This window comes from Delphinus delphis, chromosome 3 (genome assembly GCF_949987515.2).
Source record: "Delphinus delphis chromosome 3, mDelDel1.2, whole genome shotgun sequence".
NCBI classification, from domain to species: Eukaryota; Metazoa; Chordata; class Mammalia; order Artiodactyla; family Delphinidae; genus Delphinus; species Delphinus delphis.
In genome coordinates this window covers 62,982,222-63,001,279 of record NC_082685.1, presented here as the reverse complement: position 1 = coordinate 63,001,279, position 19,058 = coordinate 62,982,222, and the positions used below count along the sequence as shown (strand labels likewise).

The following is a 19,058-nucleotide window of genomic DNA, read 5'->3' as shown; positions in this document are numbered from 1 at the left end:
AGTCAACCTGAAGAGGCTGTATGATTCCAACTATATGACATTTTAGAACTATGTGACATTCTATATGACAACTATATGACCTTCTAGAAAAGGCAAAACTATGGAGACAGTAAAAAGATCAGTGGTTAGCCAGGGTTCAGTGGAAGGGAGGGATGAATAGGTAGAGTACAGAGGATTTTTAGGGTAGTGAAACTATTCAGTATGATGCTGTAATGGTGAATACTTACACCATTTGTCAAGTCATGTAGAACCCTAATTTATACTATGATGTATCAATATTGGCTCATCATTTGTTAGAAATGTATCTTACTAATGCAAGATGTTAACAGGGGAACTGGGTGTGGGGGTAAGAGGTGTATGGGAATTCTCTGTACATTTTGTTTATTTCTCTGTAAACCTAAAACCAGTCTTAAAAAATAAAGTGTATTAATTAAAGAGAAAAAAATATCTGTACCCATTAGCTGTCTTTCCCCATCTGTTCTTCCTCCCCCAAGCCCTAGGCAGTGGTTAATCTACTTTCCGTCTCTTTGGAGTTGGCAGTTCTGAACATTGCATATAAATGGGGTCAGTTATATATAACGTGTTCTTTGTGATAGGCTTATTTCACTTAGCATATTGTTTTCAAAGTTCATCCATGTTCCAGCATGTATCAGTCACTTTTATTGTTTTTGTTCCTTTTTGCTGAATACACTTGATGGATAATAGGGTTTTTCACACTATTTTGCCTGTGAATAATGCTGATATGAACATTCATGTGCAAATTTTGTGTGGTCATGTGTTTTCAATTGTCTTGGATAGATACCTAGAGTGGAATTGCTGGGTCATATGGGAGCACTATATATAACATGCTGAGCAATTGCCAAACTCTTGCAAAGTGGCTACACCAATTTTACATTCCCACCAGGAATGTGTGTGAGATCCAGTTTCTCTCCATCCTTGCCAGTACTTGTTATCTGTCTTTTTGATTATAGAGATTTATTTTACATAAAAGTGGAATGTGATTTAACCTATTATTGTTCTTTTCCATAGAGGCAAATTTCTGGAGATGTGTGATGATCTCTTAGCTAGAGTGGAGCCACCACTCCGCAGTATTTTGGAACAGGCCAGTAAGTATTATTGTGACTGTTCATCTTGGACTCTTTGGAAAATGTTAATTACTTTTTTTTTCTCCAGTTTTACAAATTTTCATTGTATGAACTACTTCAGTGCAATATGAAACTTCTTTTTATCAATATCGTCCCCCTGGAGGACCTCCAGTAGTGTCTAGGGAAATCTGATAGTTTTCCCAGGAAATGTAATTCAGATTCAAAGATGGATTTAAAGTCTCAGGTATTTCATGGTGGTAAAAATTGTCTTTAGCAGTGTTGCTGTGGTAGTCTTGTAGGTTTTTTTTGTCAGTGAATCTTTTGTTGAAAAATAAGTAAAGGGAGGATATGATAATCACATACTTAACAGGATGCTTTAATTTTATCTTGGGCTAAAAGGTGGAAGTTTGATTTAGGAATGCATTACTAATGTTCTGCAAACCTTTGACAAACCTTTTCCTAGAGTCCACTCTTGTGTTGGTTGCTATTTCATGGTGTTGAGATGTACTCTAATCTTGACACAGGCTCAGCTCTTAAATCAGAATGATTATCACAGATGGGCATGTTCTTTCCATACTGGGTCAGCCCATTTCTTTAAATAGCCCTTCTCAACAAATTGTCAGTGTTTGTTGCACAAAATGTGACCAGGAAATCAGGTGGGTTTTGTTTTTTTTTTTTAATTTTAATTTTTGGCTGCGTTGGGTCTTTGTTGCTGCGCGTGGGCATTCTCTAGTTGCGGCTAGTGGGGGCTACTCTTTAGTTGCAGTGAGTGGGCTTCTCATTGTGGTGGCTTCTCTTATTGCAGAGTATGGGCTCTAGGTGCGCAGGCTTTAGCAGTTGTGGTGCACGGGCTTAGTTGCGGCATGTGGGATCTTCCTGGACCAGGGATTGAACCCGTGTCCCCTGCATTGGCAGGCGGATTCTTAACTACTGCGCCACCAGGGAGTTCCCAACCAGGTGGTATTAAGAGGTGTTTTATGAGTGACAGCAGAGCCTTGGTGTGTACCTTCTCTCCTTCTGATATGAGGAGATTGTACCTGTGTTATAATCTGGCCTATGCTTATACTCTGGCTGGAGTGCTGGAGTGACTAGATGTGCATCTGCATACTTTTTTTTTTTGCATGCCATGTCAGGGATAGTCCCAATATTTTGAGGCCCTTTTATTTTCCTTATGGCCAGCTCAATTATTGATGTTTTAACATTTATTTGTGTGAGGCTGTTTCCAAGATTGTAGGATTTGTGTACTGTAGGACATTAGGTATTCCTGACTCTCACCTCTTAAGTCCCAATATTGTCGTGCCACTCTGCCCTCATTATTTTGAGCGTGCACCTGTCTGTGTGTGCGCGCTCACGTGTTATTGTGGAGGGGATTAGGGGTGGTGGGGCTTTGTTATACATTTGTGAATTATTTTGTTGTGATAAGATGTTATATTGCTCTTTTTATTTCACTGTAAAATACTAATTAAAAGATTCTTTTAATATAAATGTCTATTCTAATTGTTTTTAAATAGAGTTAAAGAAAGAAGATATTTATGCAGTGGAGATAGTTGGTGGTGCAACACGAATCCCTGCAGTGAAAGAGAAAATCAGCAAATTTTTTGGTAAAGAACTTAGTACAACACTAAATGCCGATGAAGCTGTTACTAGAGGCTGTGCATTGCAGGTGAGCTTGCTTTCTTTCACAGGTAGCCATTTATAGGTCATTGTAAATACAGCAGTGGTTTTATGTATCCAGCTAGTCTGAGATCAGCTCAGTGACTTAAGGTCTAAGATTCTAAAACTTCTGTTTTAAAATTGGTATCAGAAGTTGTGTTCATAAATGGAATTGTTTGTACTATATAACATGTAACAAGATGAAATAAGTTACTAGAAACATACGTAAGCCTGAAATACCACTAGAATTTGACGTATTTGTTGCATGAAGTAGTGTTATACATCAGTTAAATAAAGGTTGAGGTTAATGGAAAAGTAATGAGGAATAGCTAGATTATATGGGTGGTTTGACAAATGATAGACATTTATAAAACCACTTATTTAGGTACTATTAAGTTATTAATGTAAGTAGATGTCTTCTGAAGTCATTCTTTATAGGTATTGTAATAATTAGTTCGTATGTCTACTTGCCAAATGGAATTTTTAAAAATTATTATTCTAGTGTGCAATCTTATCGCCTGCTTTCAAAGTCAGAGAATTTTCTATCACTGATGTAGTACCATATCCAGTATCTCTGAGATGGAATTCTCCAGCTGAAGAAGGGTCAAGGTAATAATGTTTTTTAATCATTTTTTACTTAAGTGTTAAGTCTTAGAAAATACTCTCCATTTCAAGTTATACACATCTGTAATATTTTGCCGTAGTGCATGAAGCAAAGTGATTATTTAGTCATTCATCACACAAATAAGTTTGTGTCCTTACTAGCTTCTTTTATTTGATCCTGCTGAAATAATTGGTGCCTTTTATGTGCTGATTGAAGTATATATATATGTTTAAAACTGACACTAGACACACACACACACACACACACACATACATATTTTTTTTCTTAGGAACTCCTATAATCTGCAAACAGTGCCAGTTGAGAAGAGTAACTAGAGCTATACAGTGATTACAAATCTAGAATACATGGGTAAAAAGTGTTAGCAATGTCCTAAATTTGTGTTTTTGTCTTTTTCCTCTCTCTGTTCAGTGACTGTGAAGTCTTTTCAAAAAATCATGCTGCTCCTTTCTCTAAAGTACTCACATTTTATAGAAAGGAACCTTTCACTCTTGAGGCCTATTATAGCGCTCCTCAGGATTTGCCCTATCCAGATCCTGCTATAGGTAAGTAAAGAATTGGGAATTAAAAAAAAAGAAAAAAAAATTATGTGTGCTTGGGAGAACTGGAATAGCAAAGCAAGTAGAGTATGCTGAAATTTAGGTATTTTAGATCACACGCACAAAAAAACCACTTGCAGTCGTATTACCAGGTTTAGAACCAGCAGGATGGTCATTATTTAATTGGATCTCCTATTGTGGGCTGTAGTTCTTGTTTTCTTTTTTTTTAATTAAAATTTTTTTAGTTTAGTTTTTATTTTTATTTATTTATTGATTGATTGATGCTCTGTGCGGCTTGCGGGAAGTTAGTTCCCCGACCAGGGATCGAACCCACGCCCTCGGCAGTGAAAGCACAGAGTCCTAACCACTGGACTGCCAGGGAACCCCCTGGGCTGTAGTTCTTGGTTAATGCACATTATTGTTATACCTTGTGCATAATGTGGTGCTAGTTACTGAAAGGAGTTGAAGAGATTCAATTCTGACCCTAACATAGAGTTAGGTGTACACAGAAAATCATTAGAAAATTGTGATGATCAGTATCACAGGTTATGGAACCATGTTGGCTTGAGTCTTCATTGACTCTGAGAAACTTAGAATCTGGATATAATACCAGTCGAGGAGAGAGAAACTAGAGTTAATATGATAATTATGGAACTAGAATACATGGGTAAAGTATTAGGAATATCTTGAATGGCACTTAGAAGCTTGGAAAGTTAACCTACTCTATTTTCCTCATTTGTAAAACAGGACTAGGTGTGATAATTCATACTTTACAGAGTTTTATGAATTAAAAAACATAAGCAAAACCCTGGTATAGTAACTGAATCTAGAAATGTCAGTTTCTTGATAAGTGACAAGCAGTATGGAATCACTGGGGTTTTCAGTAGAGGAAAGTGGGACAAATCTATTCTAGGAATTTATCTGGCAGTAGCCTATAAAGATGAATTGGAGTAAGGCACTGGAGGGAAGGACATGTTTGAAGAGTTAGGAGGTACTTGAGTCCTTAATTGAGACAAGATAAATAAGAGTTTGACTCTTTGTGAGAGAGGAAGGAGAAATCTGATGATTTAGTAAGATTCTAAGAGTGCCCACTTCGCTTATTTGAAGTATCATGTTACTGACCTTTCACTGAGAAATGGACATAACCTGGCAGTATGGGCATGTATTTGTGTTTGAATTCATCCTCTTAGGTTATGTGTTCTCTTTTGTCTTTCTTATGTCCTTAGCTCAGTTTTCAGTTCAGAAAGTCACCCCTCAGTCTGATGGCTCCAGTTCAAAAGTGAAAGTCAAGGTTCGAGTAAATGTCCATGGCATCTTCAGTGTGTCCAGTGCATCTCTAGTGGAAGTGCACAAGTTTGAAGAAAATGAGGAACCGATGGAAACAGATCAGAATGCAAAGGAGGAGGAGGTAATCTAGACAATCTTATACCATTTTAGGCCATTCATAATGGCTCAGAGGTGACACTTGTCTAGAAATTCTAGCAAATAGACTGGGTGACAGAGCTGCTGAGAGTAGGTTTGCATACGTACCCCATCATATGTGAACTAGCACAAAGTCTTTATACAGAATTTGTATAGAAGTGGGACATAGTTGGCTTCCTCCTTCAGACCATGCACCTCTCAATTTGACTTATTCTTGGTTCTTTCTGATTACTGGGGAATGCTGAGTCTCAGTTGATTATTTCCACAGGTAGCATAGAATTCACTCATTTGTTGGAATCATGCACTGGGTCTTGTACTTACTGTGTATAAAAATCAAGGCTTTATAAAACTATAAATGTTTGGGGTCTCATCCCCACAGATTTTGTTCGACTTGGTCTGGGCTAGAGCCCAGGTGTCAGTTTTAAAAGCCTCCGAGGTCATTATAATGTGCTGCAGGCATTGAAAGCCAGTGTGATTCAAGGTCTCTACAAACTTCTCCCTTCTTTGTCATTTCTGTCAGCCTTTGTTCTTTTAACACCTTTAACAGAATTTTCAAGGTGTCCACCTCCCCTAATGTACACAGTGGTTGTACTTTTGAGGATGGAAAGGCTGATTTAAAAACTGCTAGAAAAAGTTAAGACTTTTGAGAGAAATGTATTCATGAGGAAGCTAGGAGAAACTCATGCTTTCTTCAGATTTTATTGTGTTAAATATTGCCACGCTGTTTGCTTATAAGTACTGCTATGGTTTTACAATGTAGTTCTATAGCCGCTCCTATTTATATAAGGACAAGGCAAGAGTTATTTCCATTGTACAGATGTAGTAACCGAGATCCAGAGAGGAAAACTTTCATGTTCTAAGTGTAACATATGTGTTATAGCTGGAATTTGAGTCTGGGTTGTCTGATTGTTGGTAATTAGTAGGAATTCCACATCATGTGATTTTGCCAATGTGTCATGAAGGTTGCTTAGTCTTTCACTAGTATTTCCTAGTTTCAGGATTTGATGTGACCTGTTTTTCAGAAGATGCAAGTGGATCAGGAGGAACCACATGTTGAAGAGCAACAGCAGCAGACACCAGCAGAAAATAAGGCAGAGTCTGAAGAAATGGAGGTATGAATTGTGTTTTAGAGTATGATTTGCCGTCTTTTTACATAATGGTTTTGGCTGACATATTATGTCTTGGAAGGGAATTATATTAGAAATCTTCATTTATCTGAACAGTCTTTAAAGCAAGATTTTGTAGTATGGTTGGAAAGTATCTTTGGCAAAATGGTCTTTGAACTTCAGTCTGGATGGTTTGTGGGAAGGAAGCACTCAGAAGCCCTAGTTTTACTAGGCTAGTGATTGGTTCATGCTGGTTTCTGAATGGCTGTTACTAATAGTCATCCTACCCATAATTTATTCTTTACTAATAAACAATGAAAGATGTTTCTTTCAAGTTTTGTCAACTCTCTGAAACTTGTCTTTTTGTTGAAATACAGTTTTCAATAATAATGTTTTGAAATATATTTTGTAAATAATGTTAATATTTATCCCAAGTATTTAAATGAATATGTAGCATTTTTGGATCCTTTACAACCTGTTCTTTAACTTTTGAGTTTTCATGTTTAAATTTTGTCATCAGCATTGAAAACAGCTTTTCTTTCAAATTATTTGACATTGCAGTGTATAATTTCACCTTCTAATGTATTTCTGATTGTGGCATTTAAAAAAGTTTGGCAGAGCCTTTAGGAGGCTTAAGTCTGGTACCCATTTTCATGTCAGTTAACAAATTTTATTCCTTTAGCTGTGCAAATAATTGTAAAAAAAAAAAAATGCAGAGGAAATCATCCTCATAGATGCTTTAGTGTACTGTAGGCCTTTTCCAAGGTGGAAGACCTGTTATTGCCTGGGTTGGGGGCAGCAGTGGGCAAGAGAAGTACGTATTTTTCTGTGTTTGGGAAGGTCGGGGAGGAGAAAGGAGAGAGGTGGACCCGCCTGCCCCCCCCCCCCCCCCCCCGCCAATTTGTGGATCAGCAAGAGCTTTCAAAGCGTAAAAGCAATGAAAGTAATCACAAAGGAAAAGGTGAATAGATTCAACAATAAAAGCTTGCATAGACAAATAATAGAAGATTAGAAAAAAGCTAGAAGAGTCAATCACTTGGGGGGAAGAATCACAAAGATCCCAAGAGAACGCTGGATGAAATATGACTAGGCTATTTGAAGAAATAAGTATGCCTTATAACTTTGTGAAAAAAGGTTATTGACCCAACGAAAATAATAGATCATGGTAAATGAATTCCTTTTTTTGGCCGGGGTACAGTGGAATGGATTCTGTTACTCCTTGTGAGAATGTAAATAGGTGCAGATACTCTGGAAGTCATATTAGTACTGGATTTCTGATCCTTAAAAATTTCATACCCTCTCCCCACTAATTTCCTATGCATGTTCATATGTTTAGATAAGAGTGGAAGAAAATTAGAGAATATTTAATAGTGATTATATGTTGATAGTGGGATTATGGCAGGTTGTTTTTGTGTGTATGTATGTAAATAAGTGTATGTGTGTGTACAGATCAGTAGTGTTAAGTATAATCACATTGTGCTACAATCTTTTTCATTTCGCCAAACTAAAACTACCTATTAAGCAACAATTACCCATTCCTCTATCCCTCCTCCCCCCGTCCCCTGGCAACCACCATTACTTTCTATCTCTATGGATTTGACTATTTATAGGCAAAAATATTTATATTTTTAACTTTCCAGATATTGTAAGAACACAAACTAAGTTAATAAAAGAGCAAAACCAGCTTTTGAAACATGACTCATTTGGAAGTTTAAGAGTCTGTATAAGTGTTCTTAATGATTTCTGTTATTTTAGACCTCTCAAGCTGGGTCAAAAGACAAAAAGATGGACCAGCCCCCTCAAGCCAAGAAGGCAAAAGTGAAGACCAGTACTGTGGACCTGCCAATTGAGAATCAGCTGTTATGGCAGATAGACAGAGAGATGCTCAACTTGTACATTGAAAATGAGGTGGTTATTTTAAGTCTTCTAGAACAATAAGCTAAAAAGTTAACTTGACCGTAACGTTCAAACTCTGTATCTAGTGACCTTCATGTATTTTAGGTTGTATGGGGTTTGAGAACAGTTTTAGGTTTTGGGGTAGTGGAGGACAAGTTTAATAGATCCCAAGACATAACATCAAAATTCTTTTATGGTGATATTATGTCTTTATTGCTAAAAACTCTGTTTTGAGATCTTTGACATTTAGGGGAGGTATCATTCATGTTTGGGTGTGTGAGTTTGATTGTTCACTAGCGATTGGGATGTTTGAGGCCAGGGTCAGGGAAGTTGATCAGCAGGAGAAATTACATTAGCCTTAATATTTTGTTTATTAGTTCCTTTCCCTGTTGCCAGTCAATATGTAACTCTAGTTATGGTGAGCGATGCAAGGTTTGGGACCCTGGAGCACAGTTATTCAATTAATTATTGTCTGTGAGGTTTCTCATCATATATACATTGGATCTTAGAATAGTTTTGTTTCATAGACCCTTTAGCCTCTATACTATATGAATAATTTGATTTTCCTGGGTATGTAATACAAGCAGAGTATACTCACCTTGTGACATTGAGCTAATAGTTTCTTAAAGTTCTCTTGTCTTAAATTCTTTTCCTTATTTTTGCTTTTGAGTTTCAACATCTTGCTATTTCTTCTATTGCTCTTTTTTTCTAAGTACACCCACAGAACTCTCACTTGATCTTAATAATTTACTAAGGACTGATGCTTCCAGCTCTCTTTCCGTGAATGATTCGCAGAACTAAAACGATTTGAGGAAGAAGGCTTTTCTATTTTTATATTACTTAATAGTTAAGGGGAAATTGTCTCAGTTTTCTGAATGTCTAACTGTACTGTTCACAGGGTAAGATGATCATGCAGGATAAACTAGAGAAGGAGAGGAATGATGCTAAGAATGCAGTAGAAGAATACGTGTACGAAATGAGAGACAAGCTTAGTGGTGAATATGAGAAGTTTGTGAGTGAAGATGTAAGTATGTGCTGCAGTGTGTCTACTTAGTGTGCGTCTTCCGGCAGGATCCTTAAATGTAGTTAACAAGGGGAAGTTTGTATCTGTAGGTATACAGAAAAATGATTAAAAATGCACTTTTTTGGGGAAAAGTTTTATATCGTTTTATTTTCTATTGATGGAGTGTTTCCCACAGGTTAGATGTTGTGCATCACTCTTTTTTTGGTGTGTCACTTTTTGATACATTTTTGCATGCTATTATTTACCTAGTATTTTTCTTTAAATCAGTTCACTTTTCCCTGATGTTTATTTTAACTCACTTCTTAAAAAAAATTCAGTATAATTGACATATAACTTTATATTAGTTTCAGGTGTACAGCATAATGATTCGATGTTCATATACATTGTTAAATGATTACCACAATAAGTCTAGTTAAACATCCGTCACTACACATACTTTTCTTGTGATGAGAACTTTTAAGACTTATTCTCTTAGTAACTTTCATATATGCACTACAGTATTATTAACTATGTAACTCACTTAGTTTTAAATGTAGTTTTTAATTCTGAAATTTTCAAACATATTCATATGTCCCCTACAGTGGAGAAAATAGTGTAATAAACCCCTTTGTACCTATAAAGCAAAATAACATTTTGTCAGTCTTGTTTTCCATATCCCCATCTCTCCACTCCCCCATATTTTAAAGAAAATCCATATATATCATAGTTTGTGCCTGTTTCTTCATTTGTGAATCTACTGATTTTTGACTGACTAAATTGCAATGTTTCCTTCATCTTTAGGACCGTAACAATTTTACCTTAAAACTAGAAGATACTGAAAATTGGTTGTATGAGGATGGAGAAGACCAGCCAAAGCAAGTTTATGTTGATAAATTGGCTGAATTAAAAGTGAGTGACTCTTGAAAGCAGAAATGCTGTAGTTTCCATGGAGAGTATCTCAAAATTGAGAGTAATTCTCATGTTAAGTAATTGAAGGCAGATTGAAAGTGACTGAAGAGCTATACTTTTTATCACTTAGGTTCACTTTCTTTCACAACTTTGTAACAGCAAAAGAATTTTTCTGAAAATTGAGTTTAGCCCTAAACTGTTTCACTGAATTGGAGCTTGACTATGTTCTTGGTGTCAAGAGATTGAAAGACTAGCAAGATGCATCCCTGTCCTAAAGGTACTTGCAATGCAGTTGGAGCAGGGCTGCGTGTATACAGCTTTGATTCTCAGTAGAGCAGAAGTGTCTGGTTTTGTATTTAAAGAAGCTGATAGTTACACCTTAGAGTTAAAAGTACAAAGAATTATTTAAAGTTGAGTTGAGGCCTTTTTTTTTTTTTTTTTTTTTTGTGGTACGCGGGCCTCTCACTGTTGCGGCCTCTCCCACTGCGGAGCACAGGCTCCGGACGCACAGGCCCAGCGGCCATGGCCTATGGGCCCAGCTGCTCCGCGGCCCGCGGGATCTTCCCGGACCGGGGCACGAACCTGCGCCCCCTGCATCGGCAGGCGGACCCCCAACCACTGCACCACCAGGGAAGCCCGAGGCCTTTTGTTTGGAAAAAGATGCAAATACACAAGAAGAACTTTTTGCATTTCTCTGGATTACTTAGTTTCTTGTCAAACTGGGCCATTGTGACTAACCTCTGGAATGGAATTGCTGAAGGACAGTGCCTGCAGTTTCCTGTCATTCTGGCAAGAATATAAAGAGTCTCTAGTGAGATCCTTGCCATTGAGGTTTTTGATTTACTTTTTATTATGGGAGATGTCCAACACGTGAAAGTAGACAGAATTATAGCTTCAACTGTTGTCAACTTATGTCTGGTTTTGTTTCATTTCTGCTCGTTTCCACTCCCAGTTATTTTAAGCAAGTCTCTCAGGTTATATTTAATCCAAAAATATTTCAGCGTGTATTTAAGAGAAAATGTAGCCTTAAGCTGTACCATTATCACATGCATAAAAATTTCTTAATGTCACCATTAATATCACCATATATTCAGTCTGTTTTCAGGTTCCAGTTGCTTCATAAATTATTTTTTAGTTTGTTTGACTCAGGATCCAAACAGGGTCCATACATTCTGTTGATATGTCTCTTAAATCTGTGTCTGTACTTCTCCTTCCACCATTTCTCCTCCCTTACTTAGTTGATGAAAAAACTTGATCATTCGTGCTCGAGGATTTATTCCTGGTCTGGATTTTGCTCCTTTTCAACTCTGGTGTTTAATCTTATCTGGTAAATTGATGGTTACAGCTGGAGGCTTTGTCAGATACAGGTTTAAAAGAAAATTTATTTTTTATTTTTCCAAGTGTACTTCATATATGGTGAAGTATACCATATCACTGTCTGGAGGCACCTAATTTTTGGTTGTCTCCCTAATGTATTTTGAGAACTAGGGTTCAAGTGACAAGTTGAAGTGGCTCCACTTGGAACAGTATTGAGGTATATTCTCATGTAGACTGAGGATATATTTCAATTGGCTGGGGAAAAATATTCAACTTCTTATATATAGAACATGGAGATTAAACGTATTTTAATTCATAATCAGTCTTAGTAGAAAGATAATACTCTTAAAGTTTAAACTCCCCTGTGAAGAATTTGTATATTCTCTCTTCTGTTAAGAATCTAGGTCAGCCTATTAAGATACGATTCCAGGAATCTGAAGAAAGACCAAAATTATTTGACGAACTAGGGAAACAAATCCAACAGTATATGAAAGTAATCAGCTCTTTCAAAAACAAGGTATCTTTTTTTTTCTTTTTTTTTTCTTCTCCTCTTCCCTACTGTTGTTTCGGTAGAGTTAAGTATTGAGACATTTACATAGCATTTGTTTGTCTTCTTTTTAACAGTTGTTTAATGATAGTATTTTCTTTTTGGATGTTAATGTAATGTATAATATTTTATCTAATCTTACTAACAACCCTGGGATTTGCTGCTTCTCTTTAATAAGGGGACTATGGAATTGAGCAGTATTATTCAGCTTCCTTTTCTTGTTTTGAAATGTTTGATCATTGACTTAACTTGCTCTATTTTGGTGTTAGAACACATTAGGCAAATAATTTGGTTTGTTATGCAGATGTAGGACTGTCTCAACAATAAACTACTTTCATTATTTTTGAGCACTATATGATATATACTCCATAAGTATATTATCTGATTAAATTTGCACAGTACCCTTATGAAGTAGGTGGTAGCATCAACATTTATAGATAATTTCTAACATCTTTAATCCTCACCCAAGGTTACTATTGGGGGAGCTGGGATTTGGCCTGAGGTCTGATTCCAGAGTTTCGATGGCTCCCAAACTTTGGTAAATAGTTTGGTTAAGTCCACTGCTATACTCAAGGATCTTGATGTATTGTCAGGGTAAGAAACTTTAAGACAGATAAATTGAGCTTTCTAAAAAAATTACTTTTAATTAAAAAATTGTGCTTCTTTCGAAAGGACTCTTTTTTTTTTTTTTTTTGCGGTACGTGGGCCTCTCACTGCTATGACCTCTCCCGTTGTGGAGCACAGGCTCTGGACGAGCAGGCTCAGCAGCCATGGCTCACGGGCCCAGCCGCTCTGCGGCATGCAGGATCCTCCCGGACCGGGGCACGAACCGGTGTCCCCTGCGTTGGCAGGCGGACTCTCAACCACTGCGCCACCAGGGAAGCCCTGAAAGGCCTCTTATAAAAAACTGTACTCATTATTATTTTGGTTCCTAACAAGGATGCCTAAATCTCAGGCCTCATACCTAATGACATGTAATTTTTTTTTTGCGTTGTATAAGGTTTTGTGTAAAGCATGTGCTATGTATACTGCTGAAGCATTTTAATTACCACCTTGTGTAATTTTGGCCTTTAAATGTATTTCCTCTGTGTTTTAAAAATTGGGGTTACTTTTCTGAATTCTTCGGGAATTGAATGTCTATGTAGTTTGCGAGGCTAGATGGGCTTCATTTTGGGAAAGATTGTAACTTTTTGAAAGATGGTGAAGAACTAGGCAATGTTTGAGTAGGGACAGTATCATCCTTTGACACTTGTCTGGTTGGCTACTGGTTGCAGGAGGACCAGTATGACCATTTGGATGCTGCTGACATGGTGAAGGTAGAAAAAAGCACAAATGAGGCCATGGAGTGGATGAATAACAAGCTGAATCTGCAGAACAAGCAGAGTCTGACCATGGATCCAGTTGTCAAGGCAAAAGAGATTGAAGCTAAAATTAAAGTAATGTATGATTTTAAAGATTTAATAGTCTTTTCTAGTCAGTCTTGTTATTATATTATTAATAGGAGAGAATTTCATTATTGCATCTTTGCTTCTGGCTTGGGGATAGGGTGGACTTGGATTTTAGTATGCCATGTAAAATTTGTTACAAGAAACCACAGTTTTCTCTCCTGCTGTTCTAGGAGCTGATGAGTATCTGTAGCCCTATAATTTCAAAGCCGAAACCCAAAGCGGAACCTCCAAAAGAGGAGCAAAAAAATGCAGAGCAGAATGGACCAGTGGATGGACAAGGAGACAGCCCAGGCCCTCAGGCTGCTGAGCAGGGTACAGACACAGCTCTGCCTTCGGATTCAGACAAGAAGCTTCCTGAAATGGACATTGATTGATTCCAACAATTGTTTATATTAAAACAGACTATTATAAAGCTTTAAGTTGTCAACTTTGTTCTAAATATCAACTAGAGCAATTAAATACTGGAGATTTCTTAGTTTTTAGGGGATTTGGGTGGCGGGAGATATAGGTAATGTATGGAGCATTTTGACTTCGAAATAGTTAGATACAGAAATGAAGTGCATTGTATCTTTTTCATAATGGTACTATTTAGAAGCCCAGTGAGTCTTACTGAGCTTATGCTTCACTCCTTTTATGTTTAATCATGCTTATACAAAGAGAAGTTTGTTTTAGAAAGTTGAGCTATAGCACAAGCTATACCTAGCTATCAAGCAGACTTGTTATGACATATATGGCAGGAACTCTAATTGTGCTTCACAGATCTGCTGTGGAGATTGCCACAAAGGCTCCCCGCTTGGTGTGGGGATGGAGGAGGGGTCTCCCTCTGTTTCTGAGGACTAGAGAGCATGGCATGGATTAACAGAACAACTAAAAGGTATGCTCTGAGCTTCATCACGTGTCAGTCAGCTCCGCTGGGACTCCCACCCCGTCTTCCTATCTTCCCATCTTCCCCCAGTTAAAGGAGCTCCTATTACAAATGCCGTGTGTTGCTCCTGGGAAAATAGATCCTTTCACCTGGAGCAAGTTGTTAACTGAGGATTTTAGACCTGCAGGCTCTTTCTAAGAATGTATGTTCCTGAAAGTATGTCCACTAATATCCCAAGTATCAAAGTCTAAATAATTTTCTCTTCGGAAGGTTAGAATTGGGTAGATGTGCTGTTGGATATAGGCCTGGTAAATTTAACTGAGGGACTGATTCTTGTTAATTATGGTGTGAAGATTTGTATCCTGGCCTGCTTATTCAGGTGAGATGTTCTGTGTAAATTTGAGGTATAGCTTGAAGTCTTACGACAAGAGTTAAAAGTTCTTTTTTGCTCATTCACAATCACTTATGTGTTGTGTTAATATCTGTCATGAATCTGCCAATTTGTATGTGTTAAACAGCGGACAGATCATACAGAAAACTAAGATGCACTGGATTGTACTGGATGAGTCTGAAATAAGTGTTAAAGAAGTGTGGTGCTGACTTTAGCAACACCTCATTCTTACTGTGCAGCCAGTGTCAGGAGCACCAAAGCATTCCCTGTGACTGCCCTTTGGGCAGTGTTGATAAGAGTGAGGCATTTTGGAAACTAAGGGAAACCTGTAGTATTAGAGGCCAGAGCTGGTACCTGCCCTAGAAACTGTTACAATCTTTGTTGGTTACTTTTTGGACCTTTGTAATTGTTAATCTGTATTAACAGAGAGCTGCTCTGTTAATTTTGGCCTATGTTGTTAGAAATAAGATTATACCTTGCATATCTAGAATATGTTTCTGTCCATCTCATGCACTAAAATATTTAGAGTGTTACAAGCTCTAAAGTGCTATAGAGAAACATCACTTAGAGGAGGAAGGTGGAAGTGTATTTATATTGGAGTGTAAGCATGTGTGGAAGCCTCGCAGCACCAGGACTTTGGCCCTGTTCTTAGAGCCTCCTCTATCCATTCTCTACCTGTCCTGCTTCAAGAGTTCCAGCTGGCCTGCTGTGAGGCCAAGAGCTACTTAGGAGTGCTGGCTGCAGGATTAAGCCAATTCTTAGGCAACTGACTCAGTTCCTAATGGCCATTTCTTCTAAAAATTTTCTTTTGTGTGTGGGGGAGGGTGTGGGTCTTGGGATGGGGGTGAGGTTGAGGTTTAAAGTTTAAACTAGAAATAAGATGATGTGGTCTGCTTGCTCTCTGTTTAGATAGGCTTTAAGACCAATTGGATTTACATGGAGGCCAGGCCAGAGAATCGTAATCAATGACTTGTGTGCAGACAAGCATTTATCCAGGTTGCATTGTCCCAATTGGTTTGTTAAAGCTCCAGGTTATGTTCTTACACAAAGAAAAACATTCAGTAAACATGAGACAAGTTTTAGGAAAACTTAATAAAAAGAAACCTGTCTTACACTCAAAGGAATGGTTTTCTTAATTTCATAATGAAGGGTGTGTATGTGTGTGTTTGTATGTTTTTGTGTTTTAAATAAAAACTCTTCTCTAGAGGTAAGAGTCCTCTAAGCTAAATTCCAAGGAGTTAACATTTGTCAGAGACCTCCATTCTGAAGAACATTTGAGGCTTAGCACACTGGGTGGTAAAAAGTAGCTCTTTCCATACTTATTCTCCCATGCTGAGTCTTGGCCCAGTTCTCTGACTTAGAAATCCTTACCTTGCTCCTGTGACTGGGCCTTTGAGGGTTTTGGTATTAGCAGGAGGTGGGTTACGGCCCTATAAAGGCCAGTGCCAGGACTGATGCCTGCCCCTTCAAAGAACAGGACATGGCCCAGAATGTGCTAGTAACAGTTGTTACCAGTGACAGTGTGTGCATGTATGTGTGTCTTGGTGTGTATGTGGGGTGGTGTTGAGTGTTGAAGGGGGGTGAAGCCACCAGAAGAGACACTAACTATACAAAGCATAGGGCCTAGATGGGGAGGGGTCTGGGGCCTTCCTCGCTGTAGTCCTGCTACTTAATAGTCCCGGTGCCAGGCCTACCAACAGGGCCTGTGTCCACCACCTTCAAGAAGTGTCTGGAGTAAAGTCTTTTTTTTTTCTGGGCCTCTGTCTTAGGGAGAAAAGTGGACACCTGGTAATATGAGTGGGAAGCCAGCTAGCTAGTGATTATCCAGAGTGTAGCCATTTTATAGGGCTGTTGGAATCACCTGGAAAGAGTAGCATACCTGTTTACCCAGGAGAGATACCAGCATCCCCGGTGTCACTGGGGAAGAGGGTGTTGGAGGCAAGCCAGGGCTGTTGGGACGGTTTTGCAGTGGGGCAGCTTCAGCTTAACGTGAAGAACTTCTGTGGCTCCCGTCGGGTTGATGAGAATTCACACAGAGGCTTTAGACCAGTGGCCTTTGACATGCCTATCAAACATCTTGAGGGGTTTTTGTTGGGGCGCTGTCAGAGGTGGTAGGGCTGAGAGACTGGAGTCCTGGTGTGGAGCACTGGGGCTTTTAGCCTGACCTGAGAGTGACAATGTTTTAGGGATGCTCATGTGATATGTGCAGGGTGAGTGGGGCCTGGGGGAAGTTGGAGGTAGTGGAACTTTTAAAATAATCCATGTTTTAGGGGGATGAGCCAAATGAAGGGGGAAGTGGTAGGTCTTGGTACAGGAGGAAGGGGGAAGATGGAAAAGTAACTAAAACAACCATGCTGTTAGAAGTAGAGGAAGTAGTTAACCTTTACGGGGTAATGACAAGGCAACTCAGGCTAGGCTTCAGGGGCCTACTGACATTTTATATTGAGCTGGCTTTTGGTAGTACACTTTGTATACTTGATTGATTTCAATCATTCTTCTTTAAGTAGCTTAACAGATCATTTCGTATGTAAAATTATAATACAGGTTATAAAACAATACGCACAGCTTCCCATGTTTGGAAAGAACATGGAAGGTGTTTGCATAAATATCAAAACTGGATAGGTGTTTCAAAATGAAATGGTTTTCTCCCAGTTGTGGGATTGTGAGTGATTTCTGTTTGTAAGTTTTTGCTTGTTTGTATTTTCTAAGATTTCTGTAATAAGCATTTTGGAATTTTATAATGTTAAATTAAAAATATATTTCAAAAAGAATGGCTCCAAGGTTTCAAACCTGGAATAAAAGACATAATAGACATGTGGAGCTTCCGGTCTGCAGGAGTCAGTGCAGATGTTTGTGAGAGTCTGGATAAGATTAGGAAATTGTACAGACATGGAATCGAGAGATCCTGAAGCTGCAGTTGGGTGTGGAAGGAAGCTTTGGGCGTCAGGGTGTGTTCTTCCTGCTTTAGAGAGTAAAGGATGGTGTTTGGTTGTGTCAGGAAGAGGAAGTGGAAGCTTTGAAGGAAACGAGCAGCTGCCAAAATGATCATCCATGAGGCATGTTAGGGAGGAGGGAGATTTGAGAAGTGAGAGGTGGCAGTGGCCAGTGGGGTTAGATGCTGAGAGGATGCTTTAGAAGGGTAGCTGGGCTTTGTGGGCGTGCAGTGAGGCCTCAGGTGGAGGAGAGTATCTGGTCAGGAAGCTTGGCCTAGTTGAAATGAGGGATCTACTTGGGGAGGAAGGAGGTGGGCAGCATCCTAGGCCCGCTGTCTTGTGTGCAAAAGGGGATAGTTTCCTTCAGTTACCCGGAGACCATGGCATTCCTTTCCTGGGTGGTGCTCCCTTGCCTCTGGCTGGAGCAGCCCTGGGATATGACTCAATGCCCTGGTCCTCTGAGCTGGATTACTGCAATTTGGAGCAGGTGCCGTAACTGTAGAAATCAAGGAGGTGACCTCTTAAGCAGCAGGGTAGGAGGCAAAATGGAAAAACAGCCATGTTGTTGGGATAGGAGCAACATTTCCAGGATGGTAACGGAGGGAATACATTTCTGGGGGATCAGGGAAGGGAAGATCTCAGAGGATGTGAAAATACAGACTGGTTTCTAGATCCGTCCAATAACCATGAGCAAGTGCCACGCTAATCCTGACCTTGTCACTCCAGTTTTGACACATGCTGTAAGGGCAGGGAGGGAGAGAAGGGGAAATACTTCTAACCTGGGATTTGCCAGGTTCAAGGACAACAAGCAGAAAAAAAAATGGAGCTATGTTTGGGGCCATTTCCATTAGTTGTGTCTGTGTGTACATCCTTCAAAGTCCAGGTAGACTGGTAAGATATGGAGTCCTGGATCAATGGAGGGAGAGAGCACTTAAAATTCTTATCATAAGTAAGCAGGCCCTTACCCACCGCATACATTGTTTTTTCTACCTGCACATTATTTTAATTAATTTAGTTTTGGCTGTGTTGGGTCTTCGTTGCTGTGCGCGGGTTTTCTCTAGTTGCGACGAGCGGGGGCTACTCTTCGTTGTGGCGCACAGGCTTCTCGTTGCAGTGGCTTCTCTTGTTGCGGCGCATGGGCGCCTGGGCTCTAGGCGCACGGGCTTCAGTAGCTGTGGCTTGAGGGCTCTAAGCGCAGGCTCAGTAGTTGTGGCTCACGGGTTTAGTCGCTCCACAGCATGTGGGATCTTCCTGGCCCAGGGATCGAACCTGTGTTCCCTGCATTAGCAGACGGATTCTTAACCACTGCACCACCAGGGAAG

At 39.1% G+C, this 19,058-nt stretch overlaps 1 protein-coding gene across 1 annotated transcript in view; it reads left to right on the top strand.

Annotated features, from left to right (window-relative positions):
* HSPA4 (heat shock protein family A (Hsp70) member 4) overlaps window positions 1-15,923 on the top strand; it is a 42,644-nt gene extending 26,721 nt beyond the window's left edge. Inside the window, exons 8-19 of the mRNA XM_060008852.1 lie at window positions 1,030-1,106; window positions 2,597-2,748; window positions 3,241-3,347; window positions 3,772-3,905; window positions 5,126-5,307; window positions 6,344-6,433; window positions 8,183-8,335; window positions 9,222-9,347; window positions 10,128-10,235; window positions 11,950-12,069; window positions 13,374-13,535; window positions 13,718-15,923. Coding sequence (XP_059864835.1) covers window positions 1,030-1,106; window positions 2,597-2,748; window positions 3,241-3,347; window positions 3,772-3,905; window positions 5,126-5,307; window positions 6,344-6,433; window positions 8,183-8,335; window positions 9,222-9,347; window positions 10,128-10,235; window positions 11,950-12,069; window positions 13,374-13,535; window positions 13,718-13,921 — 1,615 coding nt within the window. The 3' untranslated portion in view covers window positions 13,922-15,923. The remainder of the gene's footprint in view (window positions 1-1,029; window positions 1,107-2,596; window positions 2,749-3,240; window positions 3,348-3,771; window positions 3,906-5,125; window positions 5,308-6,343; window positions 6,434-8,182; window positions 8,336-9,221; window positions 9,348-10,127; window positions 10,236-11,949; window positions 12,070-13,373; window positions 13,536-13,717) is intronic.
* Window positions 15,924-19,058: the final 3,135 nt, after the last annotated feature.